The sequence below is a fragment of the Dendrobates tinctorius genome, unplaced genomic scaffold, assembly GCF_039654945.1.
Source record: "Dendrobates tinctorius isolate UK_male_01 unplaced genomic scaffold, ASM3965494v1 ptg000111l, whole genome shotgun sequence".
In the NCBI taxonomy this organism is placed as follows: Eukaryota; Metazoa; Chordata; class Amphibia; order Anura; family Dendrobatidae; genus Dendrobates; species Dendrobates tinctorius.
In genome coordinates this window covers 25025339-25049476 of record NW_027361779.1, presented here as the reverse complement: position 1 = coordinate 25049476, position 24138 = coordinate 25025339, and the positions used below count along the sequence as shown (strand labels likewise).

Sequence of the window (24138 nt, the reverse complement as noted above, 5' to 3'; positions counted from 1 at the left end):
GATTGATGTGGTTTCTGTGCTTCCTTGTTATTTTGCTTATTCCTGCCTCCCTCAGTGTCAGAGGCATCTCTAGGGGGGCCTATCCTGTGTGCACGCTGCACTTTGCATTTATATGACAGCTTTAATTCTTTCGGCAGTTCCACCTCATAGATGTCATTTAGCTGCTGTGCATTTATTGACTCTGGGAGGCCTATCAATTTCAGATTATTTCTGCGAGAGCTATTTTCTAGATTCCTCCAGTTTATCCATAGTATAGGATGACTGTTTCATTAAATCGCTGATTTGTTTCTCTAGCTGGATAACTTTGTCCTCAGCCTCAGAAATCCTTTGCTCTGCCTCCTGTAGCTGCTGTTCCTGGTGAGTCACCTTAGTGTGCAGCTCCTTAGTGGTAGATTGAATCATGTCAGCCACTGCCTGCTTGAAGTCTTCAGCTAGATATGATGCCATTTCTTTTGCTGTTTAAAATTTATTGGGCCATGAGCGTACAGCTGCACTTCCAATGTGCCTCCTGTTTCCACTGCATCTCGCTGACTGTATCCCCCTTCATTCCCTGGGGTTTCCTCCAGTTCTATCTCCCCGTGTGCCCGACCTGCCTGTGCTTGTGTCTGCATCTCCGGCGCCATTACTGTGCTCCCGCTCTGCAGGCCGTCTCCGTGACTCTCGTGACAAACCGATCCATGCAGCGATCGGTCCCGGACTATCCCGCGATTCTCCCAGTACCTGGTGTGTGTCAGGGCTCTGTGTAAATGCCAAGTTTTTGCGGCGGTCAGTGGGAGCTCCCTCACCCGCGTCTGCACATGGCGGAGCCAGAAGTCTTCGTTTCTTTATTAAACATGTCAGTGTGATTTTACTGTATCGCAAAATGAATTGCCAGCTTTTGAAAAAGGACACCGGTGCGTATTTCTCGCAAGTCACAAGTGTGGTCTTTGTGTACTCTTTATTTTTCTCGCCCCCATAGACTTGCATTGGCGTATTTTGCCCGTAATACACTGACAATCGCAGCATGCTGCGATTGTTATGGCCTGTAAACTACGGCAGAGAAATATACGGATGATGGGAGCTGCCCTATAGCAAAACATTGGTCCAAGTGCAATGTGTGGTTTTAGCGCCTCTCACTCGTCCGTATTTCTCTCTAGTGTGACTCCAGCCTAAGTGTTACCCTCTCCAAACAACTTTTTTAATCAAAATACGCTGTTCTTCGGAACAATGTCTCTAATGACCAATATTTCTCAGGCTTTCAGGGAGAAATACATGGTACAACATGTCCTGGCTTCACCCGTAAATAAGGGCCACCTGATTCACAACTGTTCACGGAATGATTGACCTCACTAATTGAACTACATACTGCTATTATTTTGAACACCCCCCCCCCTTTCAATTAATTATTCTAATATACAGACTCAAAAATATGCAGATCATGAATGCGAGTCTGTTGGTTTTCTTAGAATCTACCACACCAACTGGTAAATTGTTTTACATCTGGTAATATAATTTATACCAAAAACGGTGATTAATCTGGTTAGTCATATTGGACTGCCATTATTTTGAACACTACTGGTATGTTATTTTCTACCACACACTCCTGTATATAATACAGTTATAAGCCTCTCAGATATTTTCCCCACATTGGATGCTAAAGGGAGCCTGAAACCTAGCTCATGCTACCCAAACTACAGGCAGCATGAATCAGACCCTGGCTAAGCAATTATAGACATGTAACTCTCACTCTGGCGTTTCAGGGAAAACTGTTTGAAGAGACAAGATGAGGCAGAAATGGTTTCTGGCGGGCTTCTCCTCACTTAGTTTAACTTAGTTTACCAACCCGTCTCTCCCACGTGTGTCCAAAGTGAGAGACCGCAACACCTGGAGCGGAGGTAGGTAAAGCAGTTTTTCGAACCATAATCTAAATAATAATAATCTTTATTCTTATATAGCGCTAACATATTCCGCAGCGCTTTACAGTTTGCACACATTATCATCACTGTCCCCCAATGGGGCTCACAATCTAAATTCCCTATCAGTATGTCTTTGGAATGTGGGAGGAAACCCACGCAAACACGGGGAAAACATACAAACTCCTTGCAGATGTTGTCCTTGGTGGGATTCAAACCCACTGAGGCACCGTGCACCATGTTTTCTATGACGTCCTGAAGTTTCAGAATGAAACATACTTGACTGCAACCGTGTACCCAGGTTCTGATTCATACTTCCTTGGTTTGGGCAGCATGAATTCAGTGACAAGTTCCCATTAAGATTACTGATCATTAATTACCCTGGTGAAAGATACCAGGAGCCCTTTTTGAAATTGTGTACCACTTTACCTTTATGACACTCACTTGGCACAGTATTTAAGTTATGCATAGGGGCAGAGCAATAATTGAGCTGAGTCCCTTGGATGTAGCCCATGTGGGCACAGAGTCTTGTTCACACAGATTTTACAAGTATGTTTGATGTCTGATCAGCAGCAGCACTGGAATCGGCTACATCAGTCACTCCCTTTTCTTTGGTCTACACAGAGCTAAAAATCCCATTCAGTAACTCCGCCTTCTCTTGATCCTTCGTGACTAACTCCCCATTACAATTATGTAGCTGTATTCCCTAAAACTACACCACTCATTTTATCATATACTGAACTTAAAAAATAAATAAATTGAAAAATAGCATGTAGGTTGCTATTAGTTCCAGTTTGGGGGTCCAGAGCATTTTTGATATATTCATGACAAAACAAAAAAAAGAAAAAAGAAACACATTAAGTATATATTTTACGTTTCAATGTTCACCGTATGAGATACATTTAATATTTTATTAGTTTGGACAATTATGCGATAATACAAAATGTTTATTTTTCAGATTTCACTATTAGTATTGCAGGAAAAGGGTGGGTGGATTTAAACCTTCATAGGCACATAGCTGTTAAGACAACCTATCAACACTTCATTGGCTGATAGAAGCAATCATCGCCATTGTAACTAGACAGAAGTGGATGTACTGTTGCAATAAGAGATGGATCTAATTGTAGTACTCTTTGGTGCCAATTGTACATCCCCAACACGAACTCTGTATGGAGTGGTCTCAGCTCTTGAACCCACTCTAAATATATGGGGATGTCACCACGGGATTAAAAGTAGTGCTCAGGATAAGCCCTGTTTTACACATCCATTTTTTGTGTCCGCCAAACGGATCCGTTTCTGTTTTTTTCTGCTAACGGATCCGTTTGGATCCGTTTTTTTGACGGATCCGCGGTAGCCGCTAATGCAAGTCTATGGGGAAAACGGAAAACGATGGATTTAAAAAAACGGAAGTGTGATCCAGGCCTTAGTGGGCTTGTTCTAGGGCAAAATCCAAAAGGAAAAAGTGAACTGGCACTTATAAGACACAGGGTTTTATTCACAAAGTTTGTTTGCATGATCTTAAGATGAAGAGAGTCCTACACCATTCAAAATATGAAGATTTCCTCAAAGAGGTTGTCCAGGATTAGACAATTGCTTCTAGACAGTGCACCAGACCTGTCCACACATTTCTCTGCACATTTATTTCAATAACTTAGCATGTATCATGTATATGTAATCATTGTACTTCCATGCCTGAGCTCCATCGTGTACTGATTTGATTTCATAAATGATGGGTTATGCTTCACTTGACCGCCAGCTTATCCTTTATCAACAGACAGAACTAAAGCAGCCCATGTTGGTAGATGACCCACCACCTTCAGTAGTACATAGAATCGTTTATTCCAGATTCTGTGGAGCAACACAACCCGCCCAAACTATCATTTATAGAGGACATGTTAACTGTTAATGTACCAAACAATTTTATAATACTAAAAATTATTCTGACTATAAAACTAAACCTTCTCCACTGGTCAGAACACTTATTTTATGATGTTTGAGTCATAATGGTAATCATAGCCTTCAGTTCACCATCATTTGAGATATATACATGTGGGAGAATGCAAACACAAAATACAAAGCAATACCTGAATGCTTGTAGCAGGCAGGACTCTTTCATAAACCAGAATGATACAGTTACGAATGATCTTTATTAGGCTGCATAGCTATGGGGTTAACAAAAATAATTAAAAAAAAAGTCAAACGTGTGACAGACAAAGAACTTGTATGTTCTAACAATATAGTACAAAATGTGCAGGCTTCACAGTATAATGTTGTGATTTACGATATGGAGTATGGAAAACAAGTCAGACCACAACAAGAGTAGAAATGTTTGGATTCTCAGGGAACTAGGGAACTTTGGTTTATTACAAAAATAAAACCTTGGATTTTTGTATTTGTTTTACTTGGGAAAAATACAAACACGTCCTACATTTCTACATATTATGCCTTACAATCATCCCCTCCGTTTGTCCGTCCACTGTGCACCGCAGGAAGCAGTGTGCTTGGTTTTAGAATAAACTGGTTATGTAATACACGAGAATGGCGAGATGGCTATAGGACGCCATCACATCTTAGAAGGTATGTCATTTTCTAATTAACAGGTACATTGCATAATCACTTCCTGCATCATTGAAATGACTTGACCTGAGCTGCAGGAGATGCAGTTTTATTCCGCTGTGCACAGTTCCAGGACTCTTCCCCAATAATGACGCCATTCTGCTGCTGCCAGAGAGCAGGCTGTTGTGCCGGTATACAGGCATGGTTTACACATGTTCTGAGGTAGTCACCAGCTCAAACCACTGCCTGAGGGCATCACTGAGTGTTTCAGGAAGAGAGTTCACATCTCGAAGAATGATGTAAAATGGAAACGGAAATTGTTCCATGTAAGATATCATTTTTGGCATCTCTTTGGGGTCAGTAAAAATTGGCACTTTAATATTCAAGATGGAATCCTAAAAACAATACGAGATTGTTAACAGCTACACTAGGAAGACAGAAAGAAAAAGAGACAGCAGTGCAATGGGGAAAGCAAAGAATGTATTCATCACCCACATACACTAAAACTAAGGGGTGTGCATTAAAGCCAAAAATTCAAGTTGAACCGCTGATATAAGTTTTACAATAGTTAATAAGTAGGTTTTACCCTCTAGGGATTCTGCATCCTGATGGATAAATGGCACGGTACTGAAACTTATTGGAAACACTCAAAAATAAAGGTAAAGTTGATTTGCACCAATTTAGACAGAATGTAATAGTCGAGTCATACATGTATAGAAAAGAAGTTATCCATCTGTAAGGATACAATTATAATGAAGATGTTCAGACCACCATGTCATTATACGCTTTATATATTTACTTAATTTCTGTCTATTTTTCCCTCCTTCGTCAGTGGCCTATTATTGTGTGTACAAAATAGCACCTTGGTTAATATGGAAAGACTGCATCTGCACAAATACACTAAAAAACATTCACCTTGGAAGTAGGGCTGTCCAAAATGATGAAAATAATAAATATGTTAGCGTTGCGGGCTGCCTTTACTGCACTTGTGACACGGTCTTTCCCCTCTACAAACAGTCCTCTTCCATCAGATACTATGATAAGCAGTTGGGCGGTTTCTGAAACAAAACATAATGCATTAGGAGTCATTGTCCAGAATAACATTCTTTTTGGGATGTGCTGTTGCTGCTCTCCTCAATATCAAGACTGAGCTGATGAAATTTGTAATGCAAGAAAATAGTTCTCTGCCTCCAAGGAGTGGATAGGAACTAGTGATGAGCGAACATGCTCGGATAACGTCTTATCTTAGCACGCTTGGGTGTTATCCGAGTATCGTGGGCGTGCTCGTATGTTATGTTCTTGTCCCTGCCTGCATGACTTGTGGCTGTTAGACAGCAGCAACACGTGGGGATAATCTAACAGGCAGGCAATCCCCCTCTGGTGTTGAGGCTAACAGCAGCAAATCATGCATTCGCAGGGATTCGAACAAGAGGGTACACCAATATCAATAGACTATGGCAGTAAGTGATGCAAGTGATCATAGCATTGTGCTAGAAATCTATCTAATTATATAATACTAAGAGGAAAACAAAATGAACAAATGAATATATACCCTGCTATAAGTAAAAAGGGCACTTAAAGGGAATCTGTCACCCTTTTTTTGGCTTTGCAGCTGCTGGCATAGACATCGGGGGCTTATCTACAGCATTCTGTAATGCTGTAGATAAGCCTCCGATGTAACCTGAAAGAGAAGAAAAACACGTTATATTATACTCACCGAGGTGGGCGGTCCGGTCCGATGGGTGTCGCCGTCCCATCCGGCGCCTCCCTTCTTCATGCGATTACATCCTCTTCTCCCATCCTGTAATGGCTCCGGCGCACTGCTTTGCCCTGTTGAAGGAAGAGCAGAGTCCTGCAGTGCACAGGTGTCGGGAGAGGTCAGGCGCCTGCGCACTGCAGAATTCTGCTCTGCCCTCAACAGGGCAGAGCAATGCGCCTGCGCCGGAGCCATTTCAGGACGGGACAAGAGGACGTCATCGCATGAAGAAGGGAGGCGCCGGACCGCAACACCCATCGGACCGGACCGCCCACCTCGGTGAGTATAATATAATGTGTTTTTCTTCTCTTTCAGTTTACATCGGGGGCTTATCTACAGCATTACAGAACGCTGTAGATAAGCCCCCGTTGTCTATGCTGGCAGCTAATAGGGGATAAAAAGGGTGACAGATCCCCTTTAATACACTAGAGGTCAGGACCGTCCCCGACTGGGTACACCTTGGCACTGGTGGGAAGGCATTTACTTTTTTTTTTTTAAAATCAAACTACTCCCCTATGCTATTTGTATGCACTATTGCTTTTTTTCTTACTTACAGCCGGGTATATTTTCATTTTGTCTATCTTTGTTTAATGGCCAGTGTGAACATGCGCCTACACTTTGCATATATACCAACTTATACTCCAGTTCATTTCTTTGGGTTTTGCTTGAATATATAAAATACATCTTCTTTCACTTATTTTTATTGGAAGTCAACTAGTCACAAAAAATAATTGTTTTTACATTGCAATGGGAACAGAAATAACCGATTTTAGTTCCCATGCAATGACTTTGAAGTACAAGTCAGCAAAGTAAAAGAATACTTCTGCTTAAAAAAAAAAAAACGCTACAGAATGAAGGCACAAAATAGGTTGTTAGGGATAAGTAGAACATTTTGAGGTATTGCCTAAGGGAAGACGTTTAATCCCACCTTAAGAACAGCAAATTCCCAGCAAAGATAGGACAATACTTGATGATAAAGCATACACATTCATAATATAGGTTGGTTTAACCATTTCTGTTGATTACATTGCTAGAATAGTCACAGGACATGCCAGATAATGCACAGAAAAATCTTTTACACGTCTTCGCTCACCTGAATTACTGACTTGAAGCATTTGTTGTGCATCAGCAAACATGGGCACACAAGATTCTAAAAACTGTAGGGGAAAAAAGTGAACCATCAGACCTAGGACTAAAAGGTAAGCTCATGGATGAGATATATAGATTTCTTTGGTTACCTGGGCGAGCAGGGTTTTCTTTTGCTGAAACTTGCACTGACTAAGTATTCTGGAGCCAGACTGCTCACTAAATTGTTCATGGAAAGGATGTAAAAGCTTGACGCTTTCTCCAAAACTAAAGTAAAAACAGATCACATGAGTGTACATATACTTCGCACAAAAAGATATATCCACAATTAACAGGACCTCATTAAAAAGTGAGGAATGGGGATTCACCTTGTTAAACTGTACTGTAATGATTCAAATAGCAGAAACTAAAGAGTGGATAGCAGTATTCTACATCAGATCACGCATAATCACAGCTAAGCTGAACAGAAAATCATCATCATACTTTTTAAAGTCAAACACATGATTTACAAATTCTATTGCAGAAACAGGAAAATGTTTCCCATTACACTCTCCTTGCCAACTTGACTTTTTTTTTTTTTTTTGTACAAAAGATGGTTTAGGTGGTTAGGAAAAACAATGTCCTTGGCAGTTAGAGAGGTTAAATACAGTGTCTACAAATAAAGTATAAGCAACAATATGTATGGCGTGCAGACTCAACACAAGTTACATACCTGTACACAGCGATTTGACCAACTTCCAGGAGTGTCAGTGCATTTCCTATCACTGCCAGGGACTCATAGGCAAGCTAAGAAAAAAAAAATCAATAAAAACAATCCCACAAATTAATTTTATTCCTAGAGATAACCATCTAACCAGATTTTTTATATATGATTTCCATTCATGCATTAGGACATAAATTAGGGGTATTAATGTGTGGCGGGGGCTCAGAAGTTGAGCTCCCTCCAGGCATGGCTGTTGTTGGCTACATAATATAGCTAGCATCAGTTTCTGAAAGCCACAGCTGGTAATCTTTTAAAAGGGATGTACACCACGAGAATAAACCCTTTCTCAATCCCCACATTAAAATAAAAACGCTTATACTCACCTCCCGTGCCAGCGGTTTCAGCACTAACACTCCAATGACCACATGTGAGATTATGACAAAAGAGCCCTGTGCCCAATCAGCGCTGGTGTCATGGTCCCCGACTTAGGACATATAATTAATCAAGAGGAAGTGAGAGGTGCAGCTGGCCGTTCACCTCCTGCTAATTACTTATACATCTGAAGTTGGGGACAGTGACACCAGCGCTGATTGGGCACAGGGCTGTTGGGACATAATCTCCCATGAGTCCCAGGAACACGAGTGCTGACACTGCTGGAACGGCACTGGTACAGGTGGCGACTATAAGCATGGGTAATGAGAAAGGGTTGTCCAAGTAGTGGACAACTCCTTTAAACATTGTTGTCAATCTCTGACAGTGGAATTTAAATGTTTACGTGACTGTGCTCTGCTGCAGTGTGAATGTCTGATGGGTTACTATGATAGATTGGGGGAGGGGGGGGATCTGCTAAAAACACCCACTGCTGTCATCTCACCAATAGGCTGGACTCCATAAGAGACCGAAATTTCCACCATTCACTACAATACTGTGTTATTGCAGGTTATAATGGGACAAAAAAAGTTTTTAAAAATATACATATTAAAAAATATAAATAAAAATAAACTACTCCTTTTTCGCCTGAAAAAAATAAAGGAAAACAGTCATTTTGTTATTGCTGTGTTCCTAAAAGTCTATAAAAGCAATCAGAGCATCTTATCCATACAAAACTGGTATTACAAAAAACATTTGCTCACCACAAAACAAGCCCCCTCACTCAGCCCCATAAACAGAATAAAAAGTAATGGGTCTCGAAAAATTGCAACATGAAAGCAAATTTTTTTTTATCGTATTCTGAAAAAAAAACAAAAAAAAAAACAATGCATGTTTGGTATTGCTGTAATCGGACAGACATGGACAAACATGTTTCTAGATCATTTTACTGCACAATGATCGCCGTAAAAACAAAAATGTGTTATTGCTTTTTCTCACCACAAATGGAATTTTTCTTTTGTTTATTTAGTACAAAAAAACCCAAAAAACATTAAGCCCCCCCACATCTATATTGAATAAAAAATAAAGTTACGTCTATTGGAAGAGGAGGAGGAAAGAATGAAAGTGCAAAAACTAAAAACCTACTGGCCTTCAAAGGGTTAACTACCAGGGCGACAATTTCTAACCTGTTTGGAGTGGTTATCAACCATACTGGATGAATCATCTATAGCTAAACAGATCTGGTATTCTCGTTTACTGGGCTTCGTTCTGCGCAGCCAGATTTTGTCTTTTCGGAACTGACTGGCGATGTATGGAATCACTTTCCGCATATTCAGTCTCTTCCCAGTTCTGTAATCCCCTCTACAAGAGTTAAATCAAAGAAGATGATACAATGACCTTTTCTGCTCAGTCAAAATTATCCTTCAGTGACAATTTCTGATGTTTAATATAGTTACTGATTGACATTTATGTAACCGGATGAACTGTTCTTGTCAATTAATTCATGCTAACGCCATCAGGAGCCGGCTGGTAAAATAGAGGACGCAGCGAATATCCCTGTCTTCAGGTGAACATATTCCTATACTGAAATCGTGGAATATACTGTATACTCACTTGAGTTTGGCCGCTTTTGTAGGCTCTAGTATAAGTCGGAGCTGTTCACACAACTGCTGAGACAGGGGAGCGGTGAGAAGAAGGTAACTCTGCCACATTTCAGCCGCCGTCTTCTCCTGTAAGAAAAATGACAGCAGAGTACTAGTATTTTATACAGTGAGAATGACACCATTGTTAAATACTAATTTGCCATGTCATGACAGTGAAACAGAATGGATGAGCATATAAAAATGGACATGAAGTGCTATGTCCAGAATAAGGAAAATGGCACAAGTATAAAATTATTACAAAGAAGAATTACCGGTTTAATAAACCTACAAAGACAAAATACCCACCTTGGTTAACTAACAATAGAAAAAGTTAGAGTAGGCGAAAAAGGGACTACTCTGGGGTAAAATTTACCTTGAGAGTGGTGAATGTATAAAGAAGAGGGAACCGGGTAAACGCAAAGGAAGGAAAGTTCCAGTACCCCTAAATGAAAGCTTAGGCTAAAGTCCTCACCTCTTCAGCATCGCCATGGGCGTACCAGGATTCAAGCTGCTTTTCAAGTTCTTTCCTCAGCTCTTCAAGATTTTGTGCAGACTGTTCAGAATACAAGTAAAATATCTTCTTTATTTGCATGCTAGTAACATTCACATATATGGAGAAAATAAAACATAAAACCTTAAAGCCAAAAGTAACATTGTAGAAGTTTACAAAAATGTGCCATGAAAACATTTTTCTACAATATGGCAGCGCACCTCCCGTCAGATGGCGATGAGTAAGTCTAGGTGCAGGAGTCTTTCGGAGTGAAATGTATAACAAACCAAGATCTATAGCAATGAATATAACAGGTCATACCTGCACGGGTTGCTCTCTTAGAAGATCCCAGACAGCATGTATACTCGATTCCATGCTTCGGTCAGGTTTCACCATGTCGGTATTTGTGGGTTCACAATCTCTGATCGGCATCTCATCTTCATTAGTGACACCCTGCACCTCAGGATCAGATTCCATGGGCCCTGTGTGTGATACAGGTAGTCTCTTGAAATACTTTGTAGTCCATAGCAAATGATGATATTTTTGGGAATACAGCAAATGAACTACTTTATAAATTGGATAAGGCATATTTTAGAACATTTACCATGTACAAGGGACTCTCTGGACTTTGACTGCTCCGGCTTTAGCTGTTCCACAGTGACAGATTCAAGACACTCATCTTCTTGTATCTCCATTTCCACATCTTGGGCTGCATTTTCATCCTTTTCCTCTTTCCGAGGCTGTATGGATTTCTCTTGCTCTTTACTGGCGGTATCTGTAAAGAAAATAAAGACGTCTAAACACCCTGTACAGACATCACCGTTCTAGGGCAAAATACAGAAACGTCAAATAGGAATGAACTAGAACAGGTCATCTCACATTTATTGTGCATCTCACCAAGTAATGCAATCCTCATGCACTAGTAGTTGTCACTCAGAATAGCAATCATTCGGCACGTCAACAGTTACTCGCTATGTAGTGACCACACAGTTAAAACACAAATATCTGGAGAAAGCAATGCACTAAGCCTTGCTTAAGGTCAAGATAGGCTTTGTATGTTTCTCTATAACGGAAGGAATATCGTAGTAACCAGGGCTGTGGAGTCGGAGCTCATTTTGGTGGAGTCGGAATAAAATGGTCCGACTCCGACTCCTAATATATATAATAAATTGGGTACAGTAGTTCAATGCAGAATGTGCTGAATATTTTTTCATAGGAATTTGGGAAAGTTATGAAATGTCCTATAAATGGCTGTTCTAGTCCTGATCTAAGGTTACATTCACACACAGCGCTTTTGCTGCGTTTTTTGAGGATACGTTTTTCAGCTGCAAAAGCAGATCAGCTTTTTAAAAAACCGCATCACCTGAAAGGTTTTGGAGCTCATAGATAATGTTTCCAATAGCAAAAGCAGATTAAAAATCTGCTCTATCTATCCATTTATCCATATCTGTCTATCCATATCTTATCTGTACCAAAAAGAATGAAAGCCGGGTAGCACACATACTAAACACTCCATTTTTTTTAGCACCAGTCAGGTACACCTCATAGCTGCCAGAAAGGACGCCCAGGACAGGCATTGCTCGTCTTCAGTAACACATCAACATCAACTGATAGTTGGAATAAATAGACTGCATTCACCACATCTTAAGGTGCAGGCTTTATTTTCAAGTGTAGGGGTGTGCAGTATAAGGTTCTGCAGCAGCTGAGGTGTGCAGTATGAGATTCTGCAGAACAGTATGAGGTTCTGCCCCCCTAGTTTTGATCCTGGCTAAAACCGTTTCTTATAGATATGGCGAACCCTCAGGTAACCCTAAATGAAGGTAAATGGACACAGGTGGCTGAATTGAAGGAACTGCTTAATCACCTATTTACCGTGACTAAAAAATTACAAGCTGAGGATTTAACTCCTGGCATTTTCATAAGGGAGTGGAAGAACTTGCTATTTTGCCTGTCCCAAAGAGATTTAATCGCAGATGGCATTTCTGCTTCAATGAAACGGAGAGAGACACAGCTATTGGAAAAACAGGATTTTTGGGTTGCTTACCGTAAAATCTGTTTCTCGGAGCCTTCATTGGGGGACACAGAGACCATGGGTGTACGCTGCTGCCACTAGGAGGCTGACACTATGCACAAAAAAAGTTTAGTTCCTCCTCCGCAGTGTACACCCCACCGACCGGCAGGAAATTCCTCAGTTAGTGAGAAAGCAGTAGAAGTAACAGAATAGATTGAAAAACAGAACAGACAACTCAACTGTAGATAACTAACAAAACATAAGAACAGGAGTTGTAGAACATGGGAGGGTTCTGTGTCCCCCAATGAAGGCTCCAAGAAACAGATTTTACAGTAAGCAACCCAAAAATCCTGTTTTCTCTATCGCTTCATTGGGGGACACAGAGACCATGGAACGTCCCAAAGCAGTCCCTGGGGAGGGAGAACAAACTTCCATCAGGCCAGCGGACTCACCACCGCTGCCTGCAGAATCTTTCTACCTAGGCTGGCATCTGCCGAAGCGTAGGTGCGGACTTTGTAGAATTTCACAAACGTGTGAACCGATGACCAGGTTGCAACTTTGCAAAGCTGCAGTGCGGAAGCTCTGTGGCGCACCGCCCAGGAGGCACTCACTGCCCGGGTAGAGTGGGCTCTAATTCCCGGAGGGGCCAATCGATGTTTGACCCGGTAGGCCTCCAAAATTGCCGATCTGATCCAGCGAGCAATAGTAGCTTTGGAGGCCGGCTGACCTTTCCGCGCCCCCTCTGGAATGATGAAGAGAGAGTCTGTCTTCCGCAAAGGAGTCGTCCTAGCTAGGTAGACCTTCATCGCCCTGACCAAGTCCAGCTTGTTCAAGGACCGCTCCCGAGGGTGAGCTGGACCCGGACAAAAGGACGGGAGAACAATGTCCTCATTCAGGTGGAAAGTGGACACCACCATAGGAAGGAAAGAAGGCGGAGACCGCAGAACTACCTTGTCCTGGTGGAGTACCAAGAAATGAGAGCGGCAAGAGAGGGCCACCAATTCCAACACGCGCCGGAAGGAGGTGATGGCTACTAGGAAGGCTACTTTCCATGAAAGGAGAGATAGGGAAACTTCCCTGAGAGGTTCAAAGGGAGGACCTTGCAGAACCTCGATAACCAAATTAAGATCCCAAGGATCTACGGGCGCTCGGTACCGAGGAGTCGCATGAGCCAAACCTTGAAGGAAGTTTTTGACCTGAGGACGGGAGGCCAACGTCTTCTAAAATAAAACGGACAGCGCCGAAACTTGACCTTTTAAAGAGCTGAGGGCAAGGCCTGCACCAAGCCCTGCCTGAAGAAACGCCAGGACAGAAGGGAGCGAAAATACGCATGGGCGGAATGTTGTTAGCCTCGCACCAAGTGAAATAGGCCTTCCAAGTACGGTAATAAATTTTGGAAGACGATGGCTTTCTGGCCCGGATCATGGTCTGAATAACTCGATCCGAAAAGCCTGATCGTTTCAAAACCTCGGTCTCAACAGCCACGCCGTTAAATTGAGAGGCTGAGAATTGGGGTGGCAAATCGGACCTTGAGACAGTAGATCTGTCCTGTCTGGAAGCTTCCAGGGGGCGTCCGCGAGAAGGTTGACGACATCAGCGAACCAAGACCTTCTGGGCTAATTCGGGTCGATGAGGATGACTGGAATTCCTTCCGCCTTGATTTTCATCAACAGCCTGGGAAGAAGAGGCAGGGTAGGGAACAGGTAGGGGAGCTCGAACTGCAACCAAGGAATGGCCAGAGCGTCGGCGCCCACTGCGAGGGGATCTCAAGCCCTGGATACAAACTGTGGGACTTTACTGTTGAGGCGAGAAGCTAGCAGATCTACGTCCGGTGTTCCCCAACGATGGCAAAGCTGAAGAAATACCTCCGGATGTAGGGACCACTCTCCCGCCGCAAGACCCTCGCGGCTTAGAAAATCGGCGGCCCAGTTGTCCACGTCGGGAATGTGCACCGCGGATATTGCCGGGACTGAAACCTCTGCCCATTGAAGAATCTTGGACACCACTGCCAGGGCTGAGACACTCAGTGTACCCCCCCCTGGCGTTGACATATGCCACCGCTGTGGCATTGTCTGTCTGAATCCGGATAGGTAGGCCCCTGAGAAGTCTCTCCCAGTGAACGAGAGACAGATAAATCACTCGTATCTCGAGAACGTTGATCGGCAGGGTTGACTCCTGTGTCGACCATCGACCCTGAACAGTGTGATCGCGGAACACTGCTCCCCAGCCGAGGAGGCTGGCATCCGTCGTCACAATCTGCCAGTGAATGGGGAGAAAAGACCGTCTTAGGGAGATGAGAGGAGACGTCAGTCACCAATTGAGGGACTGCTTGACCCGGTATGAAAGACGAACTGGGCGGTCCAGAGAAAGAACAGACCTGTTCCACAGAGACAGGATGGCATGTTGGAGAGGTCTGGCGTGAAATTGGGCAAAGGGAACCGCCTCTGTCGCCGCCACCATCTTTCCCAGGACTTTCATTGTTGTCCGGAGAGATGGAAGTCGTAAGATCTGTAGCGATCGTACATCCCGCTGCAGGGAGCAAATCTTTTCTTGTGGGAGAAAACCCCTCGATCAACGAGTGTCGAACAATAGACCCAGAAACACAAGACGTTGTGTCGGAACAAGACAGGACTTCTTTTTGTTGATGAGCCACCCGAAATTGGACAGGGTGTCGAGGACGATGGTAAGACTTTGGTGAGCTTGATGAAAGGACGAAGCTTTGATCAGAATGTCGTCGAGGTACGGAAAAAGAACGAGACCTCTGATTCTCAACAAGGCCATCAACGCCGCCATGATCTTTGTAAACACTCTGGGTGCGGTGGCGAGACCGAACGGCAGTGCAACAAACTGGTAATGTTCCTGGCGGATCGCGAAACGCAGGAATTTCTGATGGCCGGAAAATATGGGAACGTGTAGATAGGCATCTTGGATGTCTATTGAACACATGAACTCCTGGGTGTCCATGGAAGCGATTACCGACCGAAGAGACTCCATTCGGAAATGACGCAGTCGGACTCTCATGTTGAGTAACTTGAGGTCCAAGATGGGGCGAACTATACCGCCTTTTTTCGGCACCACGAACAGGTTTGAATAAAACCCTGTGAAACGTTCTGATTCGGGAACGGGCACAATCGCTCCGGAACTGAGGAGAGAGGCGATGGACGCAAAGAACCCCGGAACTAAGGCGGGATCTTTTGGAGGTCGGGACACGAAGAAACGATCCCGGGGACGAGAAACGAACTCTATCTTGTATCCTGATGATACAACCTCCCTGACCCAAGCGTCCTCTACTGAGGCAAGCCAGACATCTCTGAAGAAAAGGAGTCGACCTCCTAATTGGGAAGGACCCTCGGGAGTTCGTTGATAGTCATGCTGATGTGGACCGTCCAGATCTGGATCTGGAGGATCGGCCTGGGAGTTGTGAGATCGCCAGGAGGGAGTGGGTCTGAAGGACACCTTTTTTCTATCCTGGCGTGCCTGCGGTCTCTGTTGGTTAGAGAAGATGTCTGCCGCATTGAAGCGGCGGAAAGTCCGAAAGGGCCGAAACTGACGTCTTAGCGGAGGTCTGCGAGGCTTGGACTGAGGGAGGAGGGAACTCGTGCCACCAGTGACTTCCTTAATAATCTGGTCCAGCTGGGATCCGAAGAGACGCGCTCCCTGAAAAGGCAGATTGGTAAGGGACTTTTTTGAAGACAAATCCGCCTGCCAAGCCTTGAGCCAAATTGTACGTCGGATCGCTACCACGTTGCTTGACGCCTGATCTGCGCAAGACGCGGCGTCCAAGGAGGCAGAAAGCAGATAATCCCCTGCATGAGATATCTGGTTGGCCAGTTTGGCCAATTACTCTGGTTGGGCTTTATCTAGGATGCCCTTGCGGAGATCCTCTGCCCAAGTGGCTATGGCCTTCACTACCCAAGATGAAGCGAAGGCTGGGCTTAGCACTGCTGCAGCCGCTTCGAATGTTGACTTTGCTAAAGATTCTATAATTCTATCATTAGAATCCTTTAGTGACGCCACACCAGAAATCGGGAGGACCGTGTTGTTAGAAAGTCTGGACACGGGTGCATCTACTGAGGGGGAAGCGGACCAGTTGTCGGTGAGCTCCTTGACAAACTGGTACAGCACGCCGAGGCGCTTCCCTCTTTGAAAGTGCATGGTCGGATTTTTTCTTTCCCTGGTAAGGATCTTGCCAAACTCAGAGTGGGAGGCGAAGACCCTGGAAGGCATTTCTGCCCGTCTGAACGAAACCTCCTGTTCTGAGGATTTCGCAGAGGAGTCTGAGAATGCGAAGGTGTGGTTAATCGCCGCAATAAGGTTCTGTACCGTAACCTTCATGTCCGCGTCCTAGTCCGAATCCAGCTCTAAGATCACTTCAGATGACACATCCGAGAGCGCTTCACCTGGCTCGGGTGAGGAGGCACGGGAGGGCGACTGCTGGGAAGGACTATGTGGGGATGTGAGGCCAGGAAGGGAACCCGGCCGGAGGTCCTGTCTGGGCCTTTTGCGGCTTCTGCTGGCTTGCTCAGATGGAGCATCATGTGACCTGCTGGACCCTGCAGAAGTGTCCAGGGGCAACTTATCAAGGACGGCTACTAGGGACTGAGACACCCTGGTGAGGTCTGCCACAGATTGTGAAAGAGACGAGGCCCAACCAGGAATGGGGGGTTCGCTTCCACGTGGCGCAATAGATGGCTCCTGGACGGGGTCTTGCTGAATGGGATTGCTGCAGTCCAGGCAGAGGGGAGTAGGCTGACCTGAGGGAAGTTTGCGATTGCAAGAGGAGCATGCGAAGAACTGGACTAAAGAGCCCGTGGGGACCGGCAGACGGCCACGCTCAGCCTTAGAGTTAGGCATAATGAAGGAAGGAAATAAGGACCCTGAAGAACTGCCGGAAGGTTGGGGGACAGAAAGGCAGAGGAGGGCGTCAGTCTGCAGATGCAGAGCTACTCACGGTCCGGTGTCCTTAGAAAACGTGCCACACGACTTGTCGGAAGATGTAGGGCAGCGGAGAGCGGTGTCCGGCTGACAGGCTGCGAAGATGGCGGCCGCCTGAGGGGAGCAACGTGCGCTTTCAGAGGAAGAAGGGAGGAGCTAGCCGCCGAAGCTGAAGGAAGGCACCGCCCGCTGGCCAAGAACAGGCTAGGATCAAAGACAGCGGTGGGCGGGCCTAGAACGGGCGGGAGAGAAGCCCCCTTAGAAGAAAGGGGTGGGGGGCATGGCCGCGACGCAGAAGGGCCGAAATGAAGCCGGGGCCTAAATTAATAGCGGCGGCCGCCTGTCAGCGCGGGGCGACGCTGAGGTCCCGCAGCGCTGCAGCGGCAACCGTTCTGCAGAACGCCGCTGATATCTGCTGCGCCAAGGACTGAAGGCGGGGGACGCCGGGCAAGGCCCCTACTGACGCCAGGAGTAATTGCGGCGGCCGCAGTGGCCGCTTTGAATAATATTGGAGCCGCCGAGGTGCCCATCTAGGGATGAGGAGGACGCGACTCGGCCCCCATACTTACCTCCGTCTTGCGTTCAATAAAGGTACCTCATTATCCCACGCTGTCTGATCCGTCTTTTGTAGTGTCCGCGTGTCATCCAAACCGACAGGCTCTGGTGGGCGACGGGGAGCGAGGACCATCTGGATCGCTGACATGCATCCGTGCTGAGCTCTTGGTCCTGCTGTGGAGAGCTATGAGGATACGGGGTGGCAGTACATACAGTAATCATAGTCTCTTTGTGGGAGTACAGTTGTGACTGATCACACTGTATCCCTCTGGGACCTGAAAAGGAACGACGCACATCGAGGTAGTTAAGGGTCTAATGAAAGACCCGTGTCCACCTCCTACTGACACTAAGCTAAACTGAGGAATTTCCTGCCGGTCGGTGGGGTGTACACTGCGGAGGAGGAGCTAACCTTTTTTTCTGCATAGTGTCAGCAGCGTACACCCATGGTCTCTGTGTTCCCCAATGAAGCGATAGAGAAATAAAATTTTTCTGGCAGCTGTTTATGTGGACCCAAGTCATAGTATATTGCTTGATGATCAACAGCTTACTAAAGGAAAAGAAACTGACTGAGGTAGCAGTTAGGATGAGTGGCCTACAGGAGGACTGCCATGCGCAACAGGACTTGGGTCCTGACAGTGCTACTGCTGCCATATCTTCGTCCTCATCAGATGAGGAGTGTGACTTTGACAAGTATCTGGAGGATATGGAGCAGGCAAAGCATTGCTGCAAGGAAAAAGATTTCACTGCGTCTCCTACAGCAAGCAGATTGACCATATTTCAGCAAAATGTTTCACTTGCTCTCAAAGAAAAATTCAACCGTTCATCAAAACTGACTGTGCATGAGGCAATTCCTTTATACTTGGAAATTGTTAGAGATGTTGCCCATGTGGTTATGGCTTTGCCTCCAACCCAAGTTAGTGTAGAGAGGTTGTTCTCTGGCCTTAAAATTATTAGGTCATATTTTAGGTCATCTATGAAGGAGGATATGATGGAGGCAATTCTATTTCTTAGAACAAATTCATAGACTGCACAAATGTTATTTAGTATGTTTTTGTTGAAAACTGTTTTTTGCCACTTACATAGTTTATTACAGTGTTATATATATATATATATACTGTATATATAAATATATATATGTAATCGATATTACATAGTGTATTACATATTTACAATTTATTACAGTTTTTTGTGTTCTAAAGTTGTATTCCAATAAATATATATTATGTTCTATTTAAATGTATCGATTATTGTATCATAAAAATGATTAAATGTCTGATGTTCACATTGTACTACAATAAATTTTTCACTTAAATATGAGCAATATATGTTGGAGTCGGAGTCGAGGGAAGGGAAATTGAGGAGTCGGAGTCGCAGGTTTGGCTTACCGACGCCACAGCCCTGGTAGTAACAATGGGAAATATATATATCAATCTAAATGCGCAAAAATACTGTCGGCGGAGAAATGATGAATCTCCACTTCTGCCCTGTTGTACACTTTAAGTCCGCTCTGGTGGTACATGCGGGCTACAGAGTGGAAATAATTTTTTGATGGTTTCTTAATCCTTTCTTTTCTTGTTTTAAATTTTTTCTTCTCTCCATTTTGCATTACGTCCATGAATACGCGAAAATATTTGGATAACGAGGACTCCGGCAATATGTGGAGCGAACTGGGACTGTGGTATGGAGAGGATTTGTTTTCTTTTTTTTTTTTTTTTTTTGGTAGCTCCTGATTACTGGCAGTGATAAGCTGCTAACAACGCTTCACTTTTTCTGGAGAGCTGATGGTTAATGGTCAGGACTCTCGCGCTAAGCGGAGAAGAAGACCCCCGGCCTCCAGTACTATGGTTAAATGGGGTATTGAACTGGTTGGGAAGGGGGGGTGGGCATGTTGGGAATTGTTTCTATTTTCTCTCAATTGTCTCTTGATGTATGGGGTTATTGCGGCTAGGTATATGCGAGAAATGCTTCCTCACTCTGCTCTATGGCTTTTAGGTCTCATAAGTAGGTACTATGGCTCGAAACCTTAAAATATTGAAGTGGAATGTCCGGGGCCTGAACGAGCCGACTAAGCGTAAAGCAGTGCTTGACTATGTCAAATCTTAGCAGGCGGAAGTGATATGTTTGCAGGAAACACATATGACAAAGGATAGACTTCAATCTTTGCGTCCTCGATCGGTTGGGAAGTGTTTTCATTCCACCTTTTCCACTTATTCTAGGGGAGTGAGTGTGCTGTTTAGAAAAAATACTACGTTCTGTGAATCTGATTCCAAAATAAACGTGGAAGGTCGGTTTGTATGTTTGACGGGCAGATTGAATGAAATTGAATGTTTGATTGTAGCTCTTCATGTCCCTCCTCCGTATTCTGGAACAGTGTTGAAGGAGAGTCTTCGGTTCATAGAGAGATATCCGGGAGTCCTGACGATAATACTGGGTGATTTTAACAATATACTGGATAACACATTAGATCAGGGTTCAGGGGGACCATTGAGAGATCAGACACCCTTTGGGAGATTGTTGGATGAGGTGGAACTGGTGGATTTATGGCGACGAGATAATCCACGAACAAGATTGTACTCATGTATGTAACTCTCTCATGGCTCGCTGTCCAGGATTGATATGATGGTAACCCACAGGCAGTTCGACTGTCCAGAGGAGTCGAGTATCAAACTAGAGCCTTGTCGGATCACTCCCCTGTTTTTAACTGGGAATATGGCGGGAGGGGGGAACGGGCACCATAGTCATTTAACGCATTCTGGTTACCTATTATTCAGGCAGGTGCTAGGATTCCTGACTTGCTAAAATAATTTTTTGTCATTAATGAGGGTACTGCCCCCAGGGAAATAATATGGGAGGAGTCTAAAGCCTACCTGGGAGGATTGCTGATCTCGGAAGTGAATAGAGTTAAAACTAAGTCTAGAGAATATGGGGAACTCCTACAGAAGGAAGTTATCTCTGCAGAACTGCAATACTTGAAAACTCAGTCTGAGATACATTTTAATGCATTAATGGACGCAGAAAAACGATCAGCCCAACATAAGCTGTCAAAAGCTGCAGATAAACGATATTTTCGGAGACAGGTTTCTTTCGGGGAGGGAACTGGACATCTGCTAGCTACCCTGATCAAGACTCAATCTGGCCCTGCAATGGTGGCGGAGATAAACAAATAAAAACGGGGAACTAGAAAGATCTTCTGGGGCAATTCTAGCAACTTTTAGCGAGTTTTTTGAGACATTATATAATTCGCAAGGGGGGGTTCTCTGATGAGTTGCTCAGTAGCTTTTTGGGGACTACTAGTCTGCCTACTCTGCCGGAATCGGAAGCTGTTGGGCTGGAGGCACCAATTAGTCTGGAGGAATTAGAGGAGGCTCTAGATTCTATGGCAGGGAATAAGACACTGGGGTCTGATGGGCTGCTGTGGAGGTATATAAACAGTACTCAAATACAATGCTTCCACAGCTGCTGAAGGTGTTTGAAGTGGCTAGGGAAGATGGGCACTTGCCCCAGTCCTTGAATGAAGCAATCATTGTGGTGAGTTCCAAGGATAAGGATCCTTGTCTTCCAGAGTCATACCGACCTATCTCCCATTTAAATGTTGATGTCAAGATTTTGGAAAAGATTCTGGCGATGCGGCTTTCTAGAGTAATATCTAGTATTATTCATCCAGATCAAACTGGATTATACCGGAGAAATCGACTGCAATTAATATCAGTCGGTTGTATTTAAATCTACAGATGCCATCAAATGGAAAGGAACCTAGAGCAGTTGCATCTTTGGAGGCTGCCAAAGCATTTGACAGCGTCGAATGGCCATATCTGTGGGCTATATTAGCCATGCTGGTTTTCCGTAAAAATTTTATTGCCTGGATACAGCTGCTGTATTCGAGTCCAGAGGCCAAAATTAGAGTAAATGGGGAGATTTCAAATACAATTAACTTACACACAGGGACCAGACAGGGGTGCCCCCTATCTCCCCTACTGTTTGCTCTGGCAATTGAGCCCTTGGCAGTAGTAATTTGGGCGACACCTGAAATTAAAGGGTTTGAATACGAGTCTTTGCAAAAAAAAAAATAGCATTGTATGCTGATGATATGCTTTTGTTTTTGGGAGGTTGGCCGTCTTCTTTGAGGGTGGCAATGGAAGTCTTTGGATCCTTCGCATTGATCTCTGGTCTACGTATTAACTGGGAGAAATCTTCAATTATGCCGGTGGGAGAGGCCCCCGAGAACTCCTTGGGATCTGCCGGACGCTTAAATGTAGTCAACGAGTTTAAATACTTGGGAATCCATATAGGGCATAATATACAAGATTTTGAGCGGTTAAACATTACCCCGCTACTTGCTAAATTTCAGCAAAAAGTAAAGGACTGGTGCAGGCTACCACTGAGTATGGTGGGAAGGGCAAACCTAGTAAAAAAGGTTCTCATGCCACAAGCTTTGTAAGTCCTCCATAGTGCGCCCATTTGGATTCCTGGTTGAGTCTTATCAGATATAGAATATTTAGAGAGCGTATCTAAATGTGCAAAAATTCTTGTTAAAAAAAAACAAAAAAAAAAACACCCCCTCTTCCTGCCTGATTTTATCATGTGATGTACTGGAAAATGGGAAAAAAAATCCAAGCACAGTGAAGTTGCAAATTCGTGATTCATTTTTGGTTTTGTATTTAGAGCGTCCATTATTTATATGGTAAAACTAACCTGGCAATATTATTCCCTAGGTCACTATTACAGTGTTATCAAACATATACATATTTTTTTTTTACTTTATAAAAAAAATATGCTAGTGTTGATATCTTATGAGATCTGTAACTTTTTCTAATTTCTATGTAAGGGCTTGTTTTTATGCCCTAAGCTGATCTATTTATTGATGCCATTTTGGGTAGATGACATGTTTGGTCACCTCTTGCATTTTTTTGAGGTGTGGTAGTGACATTTTGATTTTTGTTCTTCTTCACAGAGTTTACTGATCTTGTTAATTTTACATTTTGATAGATAAAACTTTTACAGATGTGGCGATACCATGTTTATATTTTCATTTTTTTTAATGGAAGAAATGGGAGGGTTATCCAAACTTAATTATTTTTTTCCAAACTAAAAATATATATGTTTTTTTATTTTATTTTTGTAAGCCCTTTTAGGGGACTTGAACCTGCATCAGCAACATGGCAACCCATGATTCCGGTTAGACTACCTCAAACCCCAGATTAGATTATGCACTGTAAAAGCTGTTCAGAGATTCACAGTTGCAATTCACAAAGTTAGCAACTGCAGGCGGAGCTCAGCTCTACTCAAAGCTGTTAGAGGCAGATGATGGCTGAATAACAGAGCCTTCATCTGCTGGCAAAGATGCAGGCCCAGCTCCTGCTCCTGAAACAAAGACAGAGACTACATATGATGTAACCTTACATCCTATGCTGGTGTGTGGTTAAAGGGAATCTGTCACCCTTTTTTGGCTTTGCAGCTGCTGGCATAGACATCGGGGGCTTATCTACAGCATTCTGTAATGCTGTAGCTAAGCCTCCGATGTAACCTGAAAAAGAAGAAAAACACGTTATATTATACTCACCGAGGTGGGCGGTCCGGTCCGATGGGTGTCGCCGTCCCGTCCGGCGCCTCCGTTCTTCATGCGATGACGTCCTCTTCTCCCATCCTGTAATGGCGCAGGCGCACTGCTCTGCCCTGTTGAGGGCAGAGCGGAGTCCTGCAGTGCGCAGGCGTTGGGAGAGGTCTGGCGCCTGCGCACTGCAGAATTCTGCTCTGCCCTCAACAGGGCAGAGCAATGAGCCTGCGCCGGAGCCATTTCAGGACGGGACAAGAGGACATCGTCGCATGAAGAAGGGAGGCGCCGGACCGGACCACCCACCTCGGTGAGTATAATATAATGTGTTTTTCTTCTCTTTCAGGTTACATCGGGGGCTTATCTACAGCATTACAGAATGCTGTAGATAATCCCCCGATGTCTATGCCGGCAGCTAATAGGGGATAAAAAGGGTGACAGATCCCCTTTAATGACTTGCACCATATATATATGATGTGTTTTAGCAATTTTGTACAACATGTCCAACCATGGATTAGTGTGTGATGCAATGTTGAACGAAAAAAATATAATAAAAAAAAACAAAATTGTGATGTCTTTTTCTGGCACAAA

The 24138-nt window shown here is 44.1% G+C and overlaps 1 protein-coding gene across 2 annotated transcripts in view; it reads right to left on the bottom strand.

Moving 5' to 3' along the window:
* Positions 1-4020: 4020 nt before the first annotated feature.
* The window catches only part of MDN1 (midasin AAA ATPase 1), a 476296-nt gene continuing 456178 nt past the window's right edge, over positions 4021-24138 (bottom strand). For both annotated transcript variants that reach the window (XM_073589565.1, XM_073589566.1), the window contains exons 93-102: positions 11100-11270; positions 10817-10977; positions 10478-10558; positions 9977-10092; positions 9550-9724; positions 8003-8076; positions 7443-7557; positions 7298-7361; positions 5364-5506; positions 4021-4843 (exon numbers count right to left, since the gene is read on the bottom strand). In XM_073589565.1, the coding sequence (XP_073445666.1) occupies positions 4655-4843; positions 5364-5506; positions 7298-7361; positions 7443-7557; positions 8003-8076; positions 9550-9724; positions 9977-10092; positions 10478-10558; positions 10817-10977; positions 11100-11270 (1289 nt within the window). In that variant the 3' untranslated portion in view covers positions 4021-4654. The remainder of the gene's footprint in view (positions 4844-5363; positions 5507-7297; positions 7362-7442; positions 7558-8002; positions 8077-9549; positions 9725-9976; positions 10093-10477; positions 10559-10816; positions 10978-11099; positions 11271-24138) is intronic.